Raw genomic sequence first — 21,059 nt, forward strand, 5'->3', positions numbered from 1 at the left:
TTTCATACGGGACACTGAGAGGAGGAGGAGGCGAGTACCCGATATGTTTATTTTTAACTGTCAGATTAACAGGGACACAAACACTGCCGTCGCTTTAGCGTCAGCTGTCTGTCCCGCATCCTGCTGCTGCTGCTGTCCCTGCTGCTGCTCCGTGGGCCGACCGCGATCCGACAGCTGCGGGGCCCCGCCGACGGCGCGCGAGTCACCACCACCACCATCACCGCCACCGCCATCACCACCACCACCACCACCGCCATCACCATCACCGCTACCACCACCACCATCACCGCCACCACCATCACCGCCACCGCCATCACCACCACCGCTACCACCACCGCCACCACCACTGCCATCGTCACCGCCACCACCACCACTACCACCACCACCGCCGCCACCTTCACCGCCACCACCACCGCCGCCGCCACCACCATCACCACCACTGCAACCACCGCCACCACCATCACCGCCGCCACCACTACCGCCACCACAACCACCGCCACCACTACCGCCACCGCCCTCACTCGCAGTCGTCTCCATTACATTTCGCCAATTATGTCACAATTGTGGTTTTAAAATATCGCGCAGGTGATGCGCGTGCGTATGTGTGTGTGTGTACACAATGCACTGTATATGGATATGCACACATCCCCCACAAATGAGGGAGAGGAAGGGGGTTTGGGCGGGGGGTATTAACGGTTCTTTTTGCTCTCGCAGATTGGATTTTTTTTTCAAGAACAGCCTTTTTTAACATTATAATTATTATCGCAGCATGTGCTCTGTAAATGAATATTACTATGGATATTAGCCGCCGCCCTGAATCCCCCCACCCCCGCCATAGCAATGTGGAATTCTCAACGCCGATTTCAGGGCCACTACCAACAACGGAAGACGAATGAGCAACCGCACCCCTCGTTCGTTTGAGCACGAGGCACAACCGATTAAAACTTTTACTTGAAATGAATTCACACGCAGCGCAAGAAAGCGTCAAGGTAATGGATTTAATAGATACGCCACGTGGGTGCAGAGTGCAGTGCACGTGTGAGACGCTGCAACCGCCGACTCCCGCAGTGCGATCCTCGCTCAGGCCTTGTGCTCGAAACGTTTAACGGTGTCAGCCGCGTCTTGTGGCCGCGGGCCAATCAGCGTCTCGCACTGTGTCACACGCGGGGTGGGGGAAAGCGTGGGTGAACACAGCGGGATAGGACGAAGCACGGCTCACGCACCAGGTGGGACACAACGTCGACGTGGGTGACACCTATACGCCCAGCAGGTGCACTAACACGCGTTTCGCTGTTCAGCGATGTACCCGTGGCTTTCATTTATAAATGGCGATTGCTTCATACTTCGAAGGTTTTACAATTCTAATTTTTTTTAAAAAAATCTATTTTACCAGGTAAAGGTCACTAAGATATATGGCTATTTTTGGTAATAAATGATAGCTCAACGAAGTGGCTTATCGCGTGGAAATGTATAGCAGCCAGATACTCGAAATGCGTGTTTCTAAATGTGGAAGGAAAAACCTGAGCACCCGCAGAAAAATCCACGAGGAGAACGTGCACGCTCCAAATATACAGCAGCAGGCGTCAGGATCGGGATCGAACCCACAACCTCCTGTACACCATGCGAGGCAGTTAACATATCGCCACCACGGCGATCGCTGTTCAGTGATTTACCCGTGGCTTTACATTTACAGATGCGATTGCTTTATGCTTCGAAGGCCTGAAAATCAACGTGTTCCTACGAATTATTTATTCAACATCATCACTGGCCATTATTCATCCGCTGCTGGATGAAGGCCATCAACAGGATGTTGCCATCTCTTGTGGTCCAGTGTTGCTACCGTCGGATCTCACCTCGTGCGCTTAGGCGGATCTCATTGCTCCATCGTCCTCTTGGCGCGTTCTCCCCTTCAGCATGCGATTTTAAATTTGTCTGTATAATACGTCAAGTAATATTCTACGTTAAACGGCTGCTCTTTTCTCCACCATCCTTTAAAGTGGCGGCAATTTGCATTCGCAAAGATCTGCTCCAGCACTCGGCGTCTGCAGACGCACGTGCGCACGCACAGATGGAGATCCCGTTCATCCGAAGACTCCTAACTCAACTGCGTCTTCACCGATTTGTTTATTAATATACGAGCGCAATACATTAACTTAAATCGTGGTCGCATTCTACATTTCTCTGACGGGGTTATTTATATTTTCTCTCGGCGGGTACTGTACGTATATGCGAGTGGCTGTCGCAACATTTTATTTTTAAACGAGATGTTAAGCCTGCAAAACATGGAGCATTGTTTTGCGATAATCTAAGTATATACAGCCTATCATGCAATACTGATAAATGTTAGCTCGCTCGAAAGTACGTCGCCCCAGTGAGGTCACTAGAGCCTTGTCGAACCGCGTTTGAAAGTCAACTTAAAGTGGTGATTTCCGAGTAACAAAGCGACGAACTCGCGTGGGATTATCCCACGGCGCACAGCCGAGGTGCCTATCGACAAGAGGCAACTGATCGTATCGCATTAATCAGTCATCGAGTACGGGCATTTCCCCAGCCTCTTTCATCGGATTGAGCACCGCCATAATTTTTTTTTACACAAGCACCGAACCACAACATTGAAGGGACATAAATCTAAAATCGAGCGCCTTTAGATTTTTCAGGTGTACGCTTGTTTGGGAAGTCGGGTTTTGAAAAAAGAAGTTTAAATGTTCGTTCTTTTTTTTTCTTTGGTGGTGATGGTGGTGCTGGGGCAACTTTATACGTCACGTCTCGGTTATATCCGTGCCACATCAAAGTTGTTGTTTTTTAGAGCCCTTTCAGACCATTATTGTAAATTACGAAAAGTAATCATTCATTCTCGATCGTCTTTATATGCGTGCCTGTTCTTCTAATGTACATCCTCCCGACAGCTCAAGACCGACGATAGAGCCGATTAAAAAAAAAACTTACTTCATCTTTGTCAATCCTTTACCAGCCTTGTGGCTTGAGCCATCTCTATCTCTCTTGTGTTGGTCATCCTTTTGTGGATGAAGGCCGCCTCAAAGCCGCTGACACCTCTCACGATGACTGCGATGTCAAAGAGCCATCTATAGTTCTACTGCGCGTGCGTTGCGTAGCTCTCTGGCCTGACTTAAATTTCTCAGTTATTCTCCCACAGCACGTGGCACGGGCGAAGCGTCAGACATGAAGCCGGACAACACGTTTTATAACCCGATAACACATCGGAGATCCATCTACAAACCGCGTCTGTCTTCTGTATCTATTCGACAACACTAATCCACTTGTGTTTGTGTCGTCGTGTTATTCATCCCCGTCCGGGATCGCCTCTTACCCTGACGCAGGCGTATGTTCCCCTTCCTGAGCTTCACGGTGTCGGGACTCGACCCCACGGCACATTACAACGTGTTCGTGGACGTGGTCCTCTCCGACCCCAATCACTGGCGCTTTCAGGGCGGCAAGTGGGTGCCCTGCGGCAAGGCTGACACCAACGTGCAGGGTAAGACACCCACCCCTACCCCACGCCAGATGACACTCACACCATCAGCACCACCAGTAGCAGCAACAACAGCTTCATAAGCCTCGGGCGAGTTGCGTTCGATTGCGCTGGGGGTGCCGCAGCTCCACTTGGATGGGCAATTAACACCCTGAATAGGCACTGGGGGGGGGGGGAGGCGGTCTGTGTCGGGACCTGTTTTACTCGGCACAAGCACTGAAGTGTCACATTATTTCAGCCGGGTCTGGGAGCCGGAAAATACTCCCTCGCCCCCCGGCACATCGCATTCAGTATACCTCGAGCAAGGACTGTGGCTGCTCGTCTATTTGCCACTCCAATCTACCAGCCACCCGGAAAATCATCTTCAGTGAGTAAAGACATATACATGCGTGTTGAAATGGCTAAGCATATGTGCCATGTGGTTATATGTATAATACGTTCACTAAGGGATGAGAAGCAATTGCACTTCTGCGTGCATTGGAACGGATGTATTAGCGCAAATAGCGTGTTCCTATGTTGGCTTCGTTTTAATGTTGGGTACATTGAGCATGTAAGGCCCACTAAGCTAAATTGCTCTTTTTGCAGAAGCAACCTAACTACAAATGATGGCTCAGCGAAGTGGCTTATCACGTGGAATGTTCAGAGCAGCCAAATACTCTAAACCCCGGAGAAAAATTCACGCGACCACGGGGAAATAGACATGCAACCTCCAAATATATAGGCGTCAGGGTTGGGATCGAACCCACGACCACCTGTATACCAGGGCGAGGTAGTTAACATCTCGCCACCGTGGCGCCCTCCATACCTGGAGGTCTCTCACGTGACGTTCTATAAGTGGAGAATGAATGTTAGTATGTATACGTGTCTGTACACCAGGTATACATATAAACACACAGCAAACTCGTAATTTATAACAGAAAAACACGTTTCGAGAAATAACCCTTCGGAACAGAAGGATACAAGAATGTATTTTTGTAACTGCGTGTAAACGAGTTTTTAGCGTGTTCTTGCGCTTTGCTAGGGATTCACCTGTGACCAAAGCACCCTGAATGCGTCAATGCTTCATATATTTTTCAGAAGCTAATCAGTGTTGAGCCTTATTAGCACGTGGATGGGTTAACCAAGCAGGGCTTATCAGATCGATGTAGGAGTTAGACTATGGCCTGCACATGTCTCACAGGAGGTGGCAGTGTTGAGTATCCATCCACCATATTCTTGGTTCTTTCGGTAAAGTCACGTAGAAGGTAAACAATAAAATAATAAAAATATAAAACAATTTAAAACATTTTATATTTTATTGTTTCCCTTCTACGCGACTTACCGAAAGAACCAAGACTATGAATCCCTGCAGTCACGAAAGCTTTACATCAAAATTTATCCATCCACCTTCAATGGGTGGTGGGTTTTCTCCGGATACTTCGGCTCCCGCTCAAATGAAACCAAACATTAATGAATAATACGAATAATTAACACTTCATGCAATTGGACAACATTCCAATGTAGCAGGATCCGCCTTAAGTTATGCATATGTGGCTACGGCAAGTGTGTGATAATCAAGCGCAGGGAGCGTGGGTTCGATCAGACCCTGACGCGTCTATATTTGGAATTTGCATCTCTATTTCTCCGTGTTCGCGTGGAATTTGTCTCCGGGTCCTCCGGGTTTTCCCTCCACACTTAGAAACGGGCGTTTAGAGTATTTCGCTCCTATAACTGTCCCCATGATAAAGCCACTTCGCAGAGCTTTCATTTGTGACACTGCTGAAAAAGTGGGCCTTACCTGGTAAAAATACGCTTTTTAAAAAAAGTTTAGCTTAGTTTAACGTCGCAAACGCGGTACACGAATAGCATTTTTACCAGGCACATGCATTCGTCCATTTGCGCGCTGGGGTTGTCACGCTGAACGTCATTGCACAGTAGCGCTGCGGCTGTAGAACACGGCGGGCGTACCACGATGTTCTTCTTAGTCCACGCAAGACGGGAGACGAGAGGTGTGAGTCGGTGAAAATGTTCGCAAACACGTAAATGCGTTGCGAATGAACTCGAACTGAGGTCTATTAGCGTGGCCACCATGCACGTGTTACAATTAAAGATACATTTGTAGGTGTGCAGTTTTTGTGATATGCACAAACATTCATGATAACTCTCAGGGTAGGATTCGTGTTACTATAATTGGTATACAACACACACCATAGCAGAATGCAAAATGAAGCTAATCTTTTGGTGACACTTAGTTGCAGTGGTACCCCAGCACAGATAACAAAAGTCCTCAATACATTTTAAATGGCACTGCTTTAAAACAAGAACAATATTACAAACGACGTTTCAAGCAATGACCCTTCATCATAGCACGCTCATAAGACATGCTCCTCAAAGCACATGTTCTATTCAAAAGGGCCATTGCTTGAAAGCTCGCTCATTACATTTTTATTTTAAGACAGTGTTATTGACGAGTGAGTTGAGTAATTTTTTTGTTAGATTGTGAAATGCAATCGTTTAAGTAGAGTGGAGGGCGAGGCGGTCCACGCACTGCGCTTTGAACCCGGCGAGTTAAATTTCCGGGCATAGTTAACGTCAATAACGAGCTAGGCATGGGCTTCCCCAGTGTGGTGAAGTATGGTCAAACAACCTCCATGACTGACACGGCGTGGGGAAGACTTCATCCAGCAATGTTGGCAAAACTTGCCTTATATCCGTGTCTCATAAGATCCATTGGCCTCGTAGAAATAGAGACATAGCTTGCTTTGATAGACATATATAGCTGTTTATTGGATCGGCTCGGTTAAAACACAACAGGGCAAGTGATTTAGAGTAAGAGGTTTATCCATAGATTTTCACGTGTCTATGCGTATAGATGATTGTCGGTCGCTTTCCGCCTACCCTGCATATCTCTTTAAAAGTGAGTGGCTCTCGTTTTTATCGCGAGATATGTGACATATTTAATTGATTAAATCAATTATAGTTTTTTTTCTGTCGAAGACACACATCTAACAGAGATGGTTCAAGCAAGCCTGACTCTACCGATGAAACACTGACTGTGGAAAATCGGTCAAAGAATTTGCTTGCAATTTAACCAACGCTTGTGACAGTTTTCATTCCCAGAAGTATAGCGACTAATTTTACGTGTGGGATATGAATATGGGAGGAAGTGGTAATGGAGCGTTTAGTGCGTTGTGCTACGAACCCGTCTACCCGAGTTCGAGTCCCACTCACGGTCAACACCAGTGATGATTATCTGAACTGGTCCTGGGCCTCCCCTAGATCGACTCAGACTCAAATGACGTCTGAACATCGCCGCTAGGGAGACAAATACGGACGGACGTGTTGTTAGCCACCAACCCCCTCGTGCACCGTTCCGGCCTTCATAGGTGCTTGCTAACAGCACTTGCCCCAACTCGAAAAGTCTGTTAAGGCTATACGGGGGATCTTTTACGGGAGGAAGGCGTATTAGCTGCACACACACACACTTATAGTTGTGTACCTGGTCGGCGGGTGTCGTCTGCGCACAGTCCCTCGCCTCTTGACTCTCGGCGCGTCTCGTGGGCGCAGGTAACCGCACCTACGTGCACGCGGACTCGCCCAACTCGGGCGCTCATTGGATGCGACAGGAGATCTCCTTCGGCAAGCTGAAGCTCACCAACAACAAAGGCGGCACCAACAACACGGCGCAGGTGGCGCGCCCCCCCCCCCCCGGATAGCACAGTACCTAGGCGCACCTCTCCAAACAACACCGGGTGCAGAGCGCAGTGGGCTGGCAGTGGGTATCTCCCACTGCGCTATGAACCCCGATATTCTACGTTCGATTTCTCGGTCACTGCTAATCAACCCGCATCGATCAGCGTCATGCCGTATATGTGCAAAAACGGCTCCAATGTTGCGGGAGGAAGGCCTTTATCCAGCAATGGACTAATTGCTGGATTTGGGGCTGTACATTTAGGCAATGCTCTATTTCGGGCTTAGCCATGGGTCGTATCCAGTCTATCATCAATTTTGAGTAGACAATGGCTGTTCTACGGATAGTCTTACCCGCGCCCGTGGGAATGTGTAATGTCCTTAAATTGGCTCAGGAGCGCCCGCGGAGATGAGCACCTCCCCCACGCTGGTCTTCACAAGGACCCACTCCGGCTTGAACTGTATCCACTCGTTGATATCCACAGGCCATGATGAGACAATCCCAGTCGTGTGCGCTCCCTCCCCTTCCCATTGAGATTTCACGCTGTTCAGTGAAATTAAGCACCACCGTTGCACATGATGTTGCGAATCTGTTATCGTTCACTTCCACACGTGACGATCATATAGTCGACCGGCCATTCATTTTAACTGCTGTTTATCTGGACAATCTCTACGGCGTGCATGCCATTGCTTTGCAGCTCATTCATCATGCCTCGTTTACACTATTTAGGGCGCCAAGGTGGCGAGACGTTAAATACTCTCGCCTGGTATACAGGAGATCCTGGGTTCGATCCCAACCCTGACGCCTGTGTTTTTGGAGTTTGCATGTTCTCTCCGTGGTCGCATGAATTTTTCAACGGGTCCTCCGGTTTTCCCCTCCACATTTAGACACGTACTTTTAGAGTTATTTGGCTGCTAGAAATGTCCTTGCGATAAGCCACTTCGTTGAGCTATCATTTGTGGCCAGGTCGCTGCAGACAAAGAGCTATATAGCTCAGTAGGCCTTACCTGTTGAAAAAATAAAAAAAGTTTAACGTTTAAATAGTTTAGGTATCTGCGTTGCACGGACGCATTCGTCACCTCCTCGTCCGAGCCACGGCTATGGCGACGACTTAAATATAATATATAACACGAGCAACTTTGAATGGACATAAATGACGGTGAATAGTGGTTCCCTATATATAGAACAATAAAAAAAATATGATACCTTTTCACCCCTTTGTCAATCCACTGCTGGATGAAGGCCTCTCTCTATGTCGTGTTTGGCATATGAGTTGTTTGAATTGACTTCACAACGCTGGTCAGCGCGAATTTGTGAAGAGGAGCTCGTGAGCTTTTCCAGATAACACTCGCCACTGATGTTAGCCGTGGTCGGAAATTTAACAAGGGTCTCCGGTGTTCGTAGCGCAGTTCGCTGACTTACTGGGCCATGAATAATATAAAAGATATCCGAGTCGGAAATCGCGTTCCAACAGAGCGCACGCTCACAGACACTTCCTCGCCGTCGTAATTCTGAAGGACTGCTGTGTGTACACTCTGTTTTTATTTGAGAATGGACTTATTTCTAACTCAGATCTCCCTTAAAATAAATATAAACGTTTAGCTTCAATGGGCCCTCGTCTAGTTAGTTATATTAAGGACTGCATTTGACTTCGATTTTGCTTGTGCACACCCCCTGTGCACGTGTGTGTATATATTTATAATTCGTTTACAGACACTGTGCATGAACGATACTCGATGATGACCTTTCACTCTGAGTCAGTAAAGATAAAACAAACTGTACGAAATACATTTTGACAAAACTCCACTTTAAAGAAAGCCCACGGCTTGATGAAAGCCTGGGCAATGACAGTCATGGAGGTTGATTAAGCATACTTCGCCACGCTGGTACGTCCGGGATTATTACGTGACGTGAACCAGTTCACGCTCCACTGGTGTTGGCCGTGGCCCTGAATCAAACTCAGGTAGGGCTCCGTTCACAGCGCAGTGGACTCAACTCGGCGCCCGCTGCTCCTTTGTGAATGACATTGCATACGGCGCATTTAAATCGAGCAATCGGTTGTATACACTGGTTCACGATTTGATCCGGCCCGTGGACCGCAGATGATCGTGCTGCAGTCGCTGCACAAGTACCAGCCGCGGCTGCACGTTGTGGAGGCGAGCGAGGAGGGCGTGGAGGAGGCCGTGGCACAAGCGGCGCGAGCCCAGACCTTCACCTTCCCCGAGACGCAGTTCATCGCAGTCACCGCCTACCAGAACACGGACGTGAGGACCCGCATCGCCTGACACAACGACACCGCAGCCCATCACCTCCCCCGACCCCCCCCCCCCCCCCCCAGCGTATTGCAAAGCAGACTTCTTTTTTTGGTATTAATCAAGAGCCCGGTACGGCGTTTTTAACAGGCTGCAGTCTCTGTGAGCGCGCGCCTATGATGGCCGGCGGGGGTGGGTGTTCAACGCCAACACCCGGACGCCTTTGTCTCCCCGGTGGCGATGGTTACACATCGCACCAGGCACTCATTTGAGGATAAATCGACCGCGAGGAGGCCCAAGACCGGTTCAGATAATCGAGCTCGGCTCACCGGGTTCCGAGCGCAGAGCGTTAACTGCCACATCAGCAGTCGCCTGACCCATACTAACACACGCTAACCGCTGCGCCACCGCTCCACACATACACACGTAACAGAGGCAGTCGAAATATTCACTTGAGCACAGACAGATTACCCCACCTCTCCATTTCCGTAAATTACACTTTACATATTAGGAAGACCATGACGCAGTGTCCGTGTTTTAGTATGCTAATGCCGCGCTCCTGAATCTTCTGAACTCAAGTAGCGTCGTACATTGTACGATTCCTTTATGAGCATTTCGCCTCTGATCTCCCGGAACAAAAAGACGAGCAGTTCTAGGGGTAAATAAGCGGCCTACTTGCTGTGCTACCGTCTACACGCACATCGTTTGCTCCATTCGCCCGGTTCATCAGCATGCAGCATTTATCGAACGGTCTGCACACACCTTAACACTTGCCTACAGCCCTTAAGCCGTACACATATCTTTGTTTGACACACAGCTGTTTGTTGCTGGCCAACTGGACGTTGTTGGGGCTTTTGGAGCAGGGCTCTGGAACTGTGTTAACACAAAGAAACCCCACAAATATCCCCCGGGTGGAAATGCAGGCTGACGGGTGTGATCGGAACCCCCCCCGCCCGTCCCGTCTTTGTCTCCTTTGTACAAAATATTTGGACACACGAAACGGGTAACTAATTTCACGACTATAGACTGAGTTGACAACGACACGCATGCACAATGCATACGCACACGCGACGCCGTAACTTTTACGTGCCAATGGGAATGTGAGGAACGGCAATGAATGCATGCGGTGGAGCGGTGGCGCAGTGGTTAGCCTACTAAACCGGCCAGCCTATGTTCGATTCCAGGCCACTTCTAACATCAGTGGCGATTGATGTCTGAACCGCTCCTGAGTACCACCCCAACTTGATCGGCCCGCACTAACCAGCGAACAGAAGTCAAACAACCCACATGACCTCCAGCACGTGGGGAGGGAGAGGCCTTCATCCTGAAGCGGATTGACAATTATCTGAAATAAAAAATACAATATGTGCTTCGTGTTCACTCTGCTGTCACCTGTACAGAAAACACCTCCACGAGGTACACGTCGCATAAAAAAAACACTGAACCTGCGCTGGCTTGCCGCACACATCCTCGCAATCCCAAGCACCTCTGATAAAGAGCGTCCAAGTCAATCGGCGCGGCTGCCAGCACAGTCGTACTCTGACAACTGTAATCATTAAACCCCCACTTAATAAAGTGCCAGTGAATTGCGCGTAAATTAACATGGGGTCCATCCTTCGCAGCCAAAACACAGAATCATTGGAAATTCGCGAAATCAATTACGAAGACTCATTCAGTCATCGTAGGGGGGCCAGTGCATAAGATAACTGCAGACTTAACAGCTATGACTGTGACACCGTGGTTAGTGGAGCGGTGCGCAGTGGTTAGCGCATTGTGCTCTGAATCCGGCGCCCCGAGTTCCATTACCGACTACAGCGAGCATCAGTGGCAAACAATACCTGCATAGATTCCAGGCCGATCCTTTCACCAACCCCGCTTTGTACGTATGTACAGGTAGTCCCCGACTTACGATATTTTCGACTTACGATGGGGTCGTCGTAACGCACCTCCATCGTAAGTCGGGGACTACCTGTATATTGAACCTCTTTTGTACCGTACGTAGCCAGCCGCGTTAATCAGAGGTGCGGAGAAAGGACAACAAACTAAACACAAAACGCATTTCTATAGAAATGAATTTTCTATTTTAAAAAGCATGGTGAAGTATGGGCATTAAAACCACCATGAATGGCACGTCATAGAGAGTCCTTCATCCATCAGGGAGTCGACAAGGCGTTGTATATTACATTCATTGCGCCTTTAGTCGTGGACCAGCGTCTAAAACAGACTTAACAGTCACGGCGGTGAAAGCACAGGCAAGGCCAGCATATTGGTCAGTGCTTACTCGGGCATTCTCGAATACACGCGCGGATGATCCTATTTAAGAGTTCCAAAGCCAGATTGTAATCCAGAATTCATAATTTTACAACGGTTGCTCAGCACATGCCTAATAAATATCCAAAACGTCCAGCTGCCACCATTAAATAGCACTTTTGCAGCTGCAATAAAATGATCACTTTGGGCAGATCTTTTGGCAAACACCTGCTAATCTCTCCACCACCATCACGTAAGGGACAAATCACACGGGCGGCGTGATTGGTAGCGGCCGTTTCTTCAATATATTAGGGTTGCCCCAGAAGTGGCAGGCGAGGAGTAGGTGTGATGGTTTTACTCCTAATGAGACAATGTTGGAGGGGTCTCGGTGGCTGGGAGGTTTAGAGAGTGTGTACAGAGATGCGCAGTCTTCCCCATCTGAAGTGTGGGCGACGGGTGGGAGGGGGTCCCCGTTATTCCCTGATGAGTGGAAGGGGTTTGGGGTAACCCCCTCATCTCTGAGACTCCCATCGGTTTGGAGTGTGTGATTCCTACACCCGGCTTTAAGGTCACGCCTTTGGCAGATACGAATGGCATTGTCACTATTGCACGCATATGAGCATCCGTCGCCTTACAGCAAGCTACATAACGTCCTCTTGCAACGAACGCGTCCGAGATCACTCCCAAAGAGGAGGTGGAGCGGTTCAATCAGCACGTGATCAGATGCTACGTGGATTATTACATCACAGAAGAGCGAGTGATGGCAACTTCTGTGGGAGGGGACTTCATCCTCGTCATTAATAACAGTCAAATCATGGATTCAGACACATTTCTCCAGCTAAATGAAAATAAGACCGAACTTCTCCTCGTCGCCTCTTACCAACAATGAAAAAAACTGGGACTTTTCAGGCTAATTATTGATGACCATAACGTCTACATGAAGCATGAGATTAGTAATCTTGGGGTAATATTCGATCTGTCCCTTTCCTTCGAAGCTCATGCTACTTAGGTTGTGAAAACCTCAGAAACATTGTTCGACTGCACAAGATCCTTATACCGGCTGATTCTCAGAGGCCAGTCCATGTGTAGTGGGTCCACCTGAGTCGCGGACGTTGTTCCTTTTAGAGGCAACATTTTTATTTGTAACACCGTAACACAAAGGGGTAACTGCCCCTTTGCCAGACTACAGCGAGTTACTGCTACGAGGGGTCGATCCCTCACTTGAGTCTCCGACCACGTGGTTGGCTCGTAAGACGGGGAGCTTCAGCTTGAGACGTAGAGCTTCCCGCTTGTAGATGTTGAGATTCCAGCTTGTAGAATGCAGCGACCCCGGTCCCTCTCAGGGACCCGCCTTATATCCCTCTCCGGTCGGGGCCGCTCCGCCCTCGGCCCTGCCCGCCTTCCCGAACATTCTCGTTCCCTCTCGATCCTTCTCAAGAGCTCTCTCCGGACACGTGATCACCCCCGAGTCCCCCCCACCTGGGGCCCCCTGTATGGGCATTCCGGATCACGTGTCTATGGGGTCAACCAGAGTGCCATGGCCTGGGGCAACCCTGCCCCTGAGCTGACACCCCTCGTGGGAGCCCCCACCACACGCTGTGCGTGGTGCCCGCACTATCCCAGTGCTCGCCAAGCCCCGCTAGGGCTGGTACTACACACAGCCACCCACACGGTGCTGTCCACGCTAGGGCTGGTGTCACACACAGCCACCCACACGGTGCTGTCCACGCTAGGGCTGGTGTTACACACAGCCACCCACACGGTGCTGTCCACGCTAGGGCTGGTGTTACACACAGCCACCCACACGGTGCTGTCCACGCTAGGGCTGGTGTTACACACAGCCACCCACACGGTGCTGTCCACGCTAGGGCTGGTGTTACACACAGCCACCCTCACGGTGCTGTCCACGCTAGGGCTGGTGTTACACACAGCCACCCACACGGTGCTGTCCACTATGTAGAAACATCCAACTGCACGACCCTTCCGAGCCGGCATCATACAGTGACATCTCTGATGTCACTCTGATGTCACTACATCACCCCCCCCCCCCCTTCATAGCATCCAGCCGTCCTAGCTGTCAACTCCCCCCGCAATGAACAATAAGTGAAATGCACGAGCAAAAAAAAACCACAGTGTGCCTCAACAATAACAAGAACAGAAATAAATACCCCAACCCACCTGTACAAAAATTACACTATGTACAAATGTACAAACCAACAGGGAGAAGGGTCGAAACCAACGAAACCATAATAACCACACCATCTTAGCAACAATATGAAAGAACAGCGTGAACCACGGGATCCCCCATTAGCATCAGACCTCCCACCTTCATCATGTAACAATGCACGCGAGCGCAATGGCGGCCAGGATGAACGAACAACCGCCACGCCTCAGGGGGCACGACGAACAACCGACAGCGTGGGAGCGTGTGTGCAAGAGGATCGCGTACGAGTCTTTGAGCGGGTCCGTGATGCCGGGCCCCGCCCCAGCCCCCCCTCCCCCCCCACCACTGGAGGACCCGCAGGGAATGTGTCAATGTTCCGCCGGACCCGGCTCCTCACTAAGAGCAGCAGGCCGGCGGGTCCACCTCCCTCGAAGCCCGCGAAACCAGCATGCGCGACCGTTCAGGGCACGACAGGTGTACCGCGGCCGGGGACGGGACAGAATCACCCCGCCTGGGAGCAACCGCAGCAGCCACTCGCCCCGGGTCATCGGACGCATTTGACACTCGGCCCCAGCGATATGGAGATGAGATGAATTCGCGCAGCGCGATGACCAGTTCAAGGCAAGAGGGGCGAACAGCACAGCAACTAATCACATCCCGGGATCATCGCGTGCAAGGCTCCGCACTCGCATTTCCGACAACCCCCCTTACCGGACATGCCGGAGCTGCATGAGCCAACCCCATACTTTCCTGAATGACCGTGGTGTCCAACCCAGCATTTCGAACCTGAACACAAGGTTCCTGGTCGTCGGACACCAACGTCTGAGCTATAGCTCGGTACCCCGCAGTACCCCAATCGAGCTGCTCCCTCAAACGGCGCATCGACAAGGTCGATAACCCGACACTTAGGGGGCAGAATGTAAAAAATCTGGACCGTAATGATAGTTGCCGATGCACCCGTGTCGATCAGAATCCTTATCTCCACACCCTCGATAGACCCGAGCACCGTAGACGAACCCTCGGTCGCGGCCACAACTCGATGGGCCAGCTCCGACCACTGACCCGGTCGGAGCTGGCGCACCTCGCGACTACGCGTAGCACTTTCCCCTACCGACACGCGATCGGGCCTCGAACCAAATTGCCTGGAAGAGTGAAGTGAGGCCAGGGGTCGAGTGTGGAGTTGCATCGCGACTCGCTTCAGGTCGTAGAGGAGAGCAGGATGGAGATGATGCCGGGAGGCGCCGCCGTGGGTGGGACGCGGCAACCCGAAGCCACGTGGCCCGGCAGGCCGCACTGGTAGCAGGTAGCAGGGCCACTCAGTCGCAGACGCTGTTCCTCTTAGAGGCAACACTTTTATTTGTAACACTGTAACACAAAGGGGTAACTGCCCCTTTACCAGACTACAGCGAGTTACTGCTACGAGGGGTCGATCCCTCACTCGAGTCTCGGACCACGTGGTTGCCTCGTAAGACGGGGAGCTTCAGCTTGAGACGTAGAGCTGCCCGCTTGTAGATGTTGAGATTCCAGCTTGTAGAATGCAGCGACCCCGGTCCCTCTCAGGGACCCGCCTTATATCCCTCTCCGGTCGGGGCCGCTCCGCCCTCGGCCCCGCCCGCCTTCCCGAACATTCTCGTTCCCTCTCGATCCTTCTCAAGAGCTCTCTCTCCGGACACGTGATCACCCCCCGAGTCCCCCCACCTGGGGCCCCCTGTATGGGCATTCCGGATCACGTGTCTACGGGGTCAACCAGAGTGCCATGGCCCGGGGCAACCCTGCCCCTGGGCTGACACTCACCCCCTCCCCCTCGGGGGAGCCCCCACCACACGCTGTGCGTGGTGCCCGCACTATCCCAGTGCTCACCAAGCCCCGCTAGGGCTGGTACTACACACAGCCACCCACACGGTGCTGTCCACGCTAGGGCTGGTACTACACACTGCCACCCACACGGTGCTGTCCACGCTAGGGCTGGTGTTACACACAGCCACCCACACGGTGCTGTCCACGCTAGGGCTGGTGTCACACACAGCCACCCACACGGTGCTGTCCACGCTAGGGCTGGTGTTACACACAGCCACCCACACGGTGCTGTCCACGCTAGGGCTGGTGTTACACACAGCCACCCACACGGTGCTGTCCACGCTAGGGCTGGTGTTACACACAGCCACCCTCACGGTGCTGTCCACGCTAGGGCTGGTGTTACACACAGCCACCCTCACGGTGCTGTCCACGCTAGGGCTGGTACTACACACAGCCACCCACACGGTGCTGTCCACGCTAGGGCTGGTGTTACACACAGCCACCCACACGGTCCTGTCCACGCTAGGGCTGGTACTACACACAGCCACCCACACGGTGCTGTCCACGCTAGGGCTGGTGTTACACACAGCCACCCACACGGTGCTGTCCACGCTAGGGCTGGTGTTACACACAGCCACCCACACGGTGCTGTCCACGCTAGGGCTGGTGTTACACACAGCCACCCACACGGTGCTGTCCACGCTAGGGCTGGTGTTACACACAGCCACCCACACGGTGCTGTCCACGCTAGGGCTTGTGTTACACACAGCCACCCACACGGTGCTGTCCACGCTAGGGCTGGTGCTACACACAGCCACCCTCACGGTGCTGTCCACAATGTAGGTACATCGAACGGCACGACCCTTCCGGGCTGGCACCATACAGTGACATCCCTGATGTCACTACACATGCACTTGTTCTCTCGCGAATCGATTACTGCAATGCCTTGCTGGTTGGCGTTTCAAATGAGGTCGTTGGTAGACTACAAATTATTCAGAAAGCGGCAGTTAGGGTGCTCACCCGAACCCCATTACGTGACCACATTTCCCCGGTTCCCTTATCATTGCACTGGCTACCGTTGTTGAAACGAGTAGAGTTTAAGAGCCTTCTACTTGTTTTTAAAGCCTCGCATGGGCTGGCACCACCACCATATATTAATAAGTTAATTGATCCGCGCACCCCCTCACGGACGTTAAGATCTGCAGACGCTGCCCTTCTGTGCGTACCGCAATCCCGGCTGGGTTCCAGGGATTTGCTGTGTCTGCGCCACGGTTGTAGAATTCTCTACCGGTGGAAATTCGTTTTTCCGATCATGTGGATACTTTTAAGTTTCGTCTTATAACTCATCAGTTTATTCTATTTAGCTTCTCTGTCTAGCTTGGCCTTTCATTATTCTTACAAGGCGCCTTGAGACATCATTGGAAGGCGCCTTACAAATAAAATGTAAATTATTATCCAGCAGTGGATTGATCACGGTTGATGATTATATGCACACTTCTGGTTGGACCCGATTTGCACCCAAACTCAGGCACGGTCGACAGACCTCAGAAGCTAAGCAAGAAGAGCCTGGCTAATGTTTGGATGTGCGACCACCATGTCTAACAGGTTGTTATAGGCTCTGTGGCTACTTTGCAGGGCAGAAAATAGGGCGGAAGTAAAGTGAAATAAATCCCACGACCCAGCCCACAACTGCGTGGAGAGACCTCTCATCCAGCAGTGGATTGACGCCGCTGTACATGTGCATGCATTAGTACATACACACGCTGCTTTCACACGGCAAGCAGCATTACCTTTTACATGACTTGCACTGAAACGTGGGATATAGGCAATATAAACATACACTGTGAAGGAAATGAACGCGCCCCATGCTCTCGTATTTACATGCACATATAATTAATTTAGTGTATAAGTCATAACGTTACCAACGCATGTGTGTGTGTGCGCGCGCAAACGCGTGTGTGTGTGTGTGTGTTTCTAGATCACACAGCTGAAGATAGATCATAACCCCTTTGCCAAAGGCTTCCGGGACAATTATGATTCGTAAGTGATTAACTTGCAGCACCTGCATCACTGCTGTTTTCCTTATGACTGCATTTGTGAAGGTCGTCACTTCCACGGGAGCTAAATTAAGATACGCTCGTACTAATTACGCCCCTTATTGTCCAATGTGTGGGTTGTTTGCCCGGCGCTCCCTCGTATGTATAAACACTCTGATTGGTTGAGCATATCTTAATACATATAGGACGGCAGAGCTTGGAAGAGTGGTGGGCCCGGCTGACGGCCTGGTTGCTGGCTTCTCGCTTGTCTGTGGTTCTTCGTGCCTCCACGTCATTGTTCACCTTCGAGTGAGCGAATATTGTGTAGCACGTTTTCGCACAACCGATTAGCATGGTGTGCTACGTACGGTGGGAAAGAAGTTCAACATACATACAGTGAGGGAAAAAAAGTATTTGATCCCCTGCTGATTTTGTACGTTTGCCCACTGACAAATAAATTATCAGTCTATAATTTTAATGGTAGGTTTATTTGAACAGTGAGAGACAGAATAACAGCAAAAAAATCCAGAAAAACGCATGTCAAAAATGTTAGAAATTGATTTGCATTTTAATGAGGGAAATAAGTATTTGACCCCTTCTGCAAAACATGACTTAGTACTTGGTGGCAAAAACCCTTGTTGGCAATCACAGAGGTCAGACGTTTCTTGTAGTTGGCCACCAGGTTTGCACACATCTCAGGAGGGATTTTGTCCCACTCCTCTTTGCAGATCTTCTCCAAGTCATTAAGGTTTCGAGGCTGACATTTGGCAACTCGAACCTTCAGCTCCCTCCACAGATTTTCTATGGGATTAAGGTCTGGAGACTGGCTAGGCCACTCCAGGACCTTAATGTGCTTCTTCTTGAGCCACTCCTTTGTTGCCTTGGCCGTGTGTTTTGGGTCATTGTCATGCTGGAATTCCCATCCACGACCCATTTTCAATGCCCTGGCTGAGGGAAGGCGGTTCTCACCCAAGATTTGATGGTACATGGCCCCATCCATTGCCCTTTGATGTGGTGAAGTTGTCCTGTCTCCTTAGCAGAAAAACACCCCCAAAGCATAATGTTTCCACCTCCATTTTGACAGTGGGGATGGTGTTCTTGGGGTCATAGGCAGCATTCCTCCTCCTCCAAACACGGCGAGTTGAGTTGATGCCAAAGAGCTCCATTTTGGTCTCATCTGACCACCACACTTTCACCCAGTTGTCCTCTGAATCATTCAGATGTTCATTGGCAAACTGCAGACGGGCATGTATATGTGCTTTCTTGAGCAGGGGGACCTTGCGGGTGCTGCAGGATTTCAGTCCTTCACGGTGTAGTGTGTTACCAATTGTTTTATTGGTGGTTATGGTCCCAGTTGCCTTGAGATCATTGATAAGATCCTCCCGTGTAGTTCTGGGCTGATTCTTCACCGTTCTCATGATCATTGCAACTCCACGAGGTGAGATCTTGCATGGAGCCCCAGGCCGAGGGAGATTGACAGTTCTTTTGTGTTTCTTCCATTTGCGAATAATCGCACCAACTGTTGTCACATTCTCATCAAGCTGCTTGGCAATGGTCTTGTAGCCCATTACAGCCTTGTGTAGGTTTACAATCTTGTCCCTGACATCCTTGGAGATCTATTTGGTCTTGGCCATGGTGGAGAGTTTGGAATCTGATTGATTGATTGCTTCTGTGGACAGGTGTCTTTTATATAGGTAACGAGCTGAGATTAGGAGCACACTCTTAAAGGGAGTGCTCCTAATCTCAGCATGTTACCTGTATAAAAGACACCTGGGAGCCAGAAATCTTTCTGATTGAGACGGGGTCAAATTCATATTTCCCTCATTAAAATGCAAATCAATTTATAACATTTTTGACATGCGTTTTTTCTGGATTTTGTTTTTGTTATTCTGTCTCTCACTGTTCAAATAAACCTACCATTAAAATTATAGACTGATCATTTCTTCGTCAGTGGGCAAACGTACAAAATCAGCAGGGGATCAAATACTTTTTTTCCCTCACTGTAAATAGAATTTTAAATTATTATAATCTATGATCGCGTTTATTAGCGTGTATCATCCATCATTTTCTAAGTAGAATTAGCATAATGTATATGATATTATTTTGCAATGACAAAAAATCAAAATGTAACTTTTTAAACTACCGCTCATATAAACATGTGTATTAAAATCAGCATAGCATAAGTACGTAAATGTATAGTTTTTAAATATAATACACAGCATTCTAAGATATACCTATATTATATAAGCTTCCCATATTTATAATCGCTTTTTTTTCTGAAATAGCCTGCACCAACATTTTTTCATTTTAAATTTAGAAATCTTGACTCATATTTCAGCGGTGAGTATTTTTAGAATTTATTTTTAAACAATAATCTCTCTATCATTTATTAGTCTCGATGTTAACTTGCTTCATATGGCAGCTAACGTAGCAAAACTCTAGTCGTAATTTTGTATGTATTCTATAACCCCACTCATTCCATTGTTTTATCACATAATTCACCATGGTATGTACAGTACGTATGTTGAATTTCTTTCGCACAATACATAGCCAACCGTGCTAATCGGAGGCGCGGGGGAAGGACAACAAACTGAACACAAAAAGCAGTTCTAAAGAAATGAGTCTTCAATCTAGATTTAAAAGTGCATAGCTCCAATGGCTTACGAATATGGGAAAGAAGAGCGTTCCAGACGGCTGCAGAAAATTGAGAGAAATTGGAACCGCTACGTTCATGCAACCTCTGGGGTACGAACAAGTGAGATATCTGGACTGGGCTCATGGTCTGAAGTTATTTTTTTTTTAGTTTGAGCCGCAACACCAACTCCAAGCCCGTGTTGTTTGACACAATAGTTTAGTTACCTTCTGGTGACATTTGTGCAGTCCTAATCTAAAATTATGTTATAAGTTACTAATTAGTATAGTTATGGGGGTGTGAAAACTATATACCTTATCCGCGACTGTATAGCTAACCCGCACCTCTGGTTAGCACAGTATACGTTTCAATTACGTTCGAAGGCGTAAAGTCTGCATGTACATCATCTCAAGTTCGTACACGTTTAAACCAATTTATATACGGCGGTATGAAGTTCATATGGTCCTCAACTTTGCTTTAACCTAATTCCTAACCAGAATCTCGTTATTTAGGTGTTTTTTTTTCTAATAATCTAATTTAGATACCTGGGTGTTATGTCCGCATATTATTTACCCAGTCTGAACCCCATGCAACTTTTCTGAAACCAAACTGTGCCCTCTGCTGTCAACGTATCCCCGTAGCCTATTAACACATGTTATGCAGGGTGGTATCCCATCCAAACACTATCCATTTTACCTTCCAAGATCAGGTGGATTCCGCGTGATCTGATCATGCCCAGCTGTCGCCATCAGAATAGCCCTGACCCTA

General features: G+C 49.4%; 1 protein-coding gene and 1 long non-coding RNA gene across 2 annotated transcripts in view; one reads left to right on the top strand and one right to left on the bottom strand.

Moving 5' to 3' along the window:
* LOC116946159 (T-box brain protein 1-like) overlaps positions 1-21,059 on the top strand; it is a 33,316-nt gene that overhangs the window by 4,166 nt on the left and 8,091 nt on the right. Inside the window, exons 2-5 of the mRNA XM_032961084.2 lie at positions 3,339-3,493; positions 7,037-7,158; positions 9,263-9,424; positions 17,602-17,663. Of these exons, the coding sequence (XP_032816975.2) occupies positions 3,339-3,493; positions 7,037-7,158; positions 9,263-9,424; positions 17,602-17,663 (501 nt within the window). The remainder of the gene's footprint in view (positions 1-3,338; positions 3,494-7,036; positions 7,159-9,262; positions 9,425-17,601; positions 17,664-21,059) is intronic.
* LOC142929369 (uncharacterized) lies at positions 985-3,443 on the bottom strand. The gene is made up of 2 exons (XR_012945664.1): positions 3,329-3,443; positions 985-1,152 (listed from the first exon to the last, which is right to left on the bottom strand). It is a non-coding gene; the product is annotated as an uncharacterized LOC142929369 (long non-coding RNA).

The sequence above is a fragment of the Petromyzon marinus genome, chromosome 2, assembly GCF_048934315.1.
Source record: "Petromyzon marinus isolate PM22_M1 ecotype Great Lakes invasive population chromosome 2, UKy_Petmar_22M1.pri1.0, whole genome shotgun sequence".
NCBI classification, from domain to species: Eukaryota; Metazoa; Chordata; class Hyperoartia; order Petromyzontiformes; family Petromyzontidae; genus Petromyzon; species Petromyzon marinus.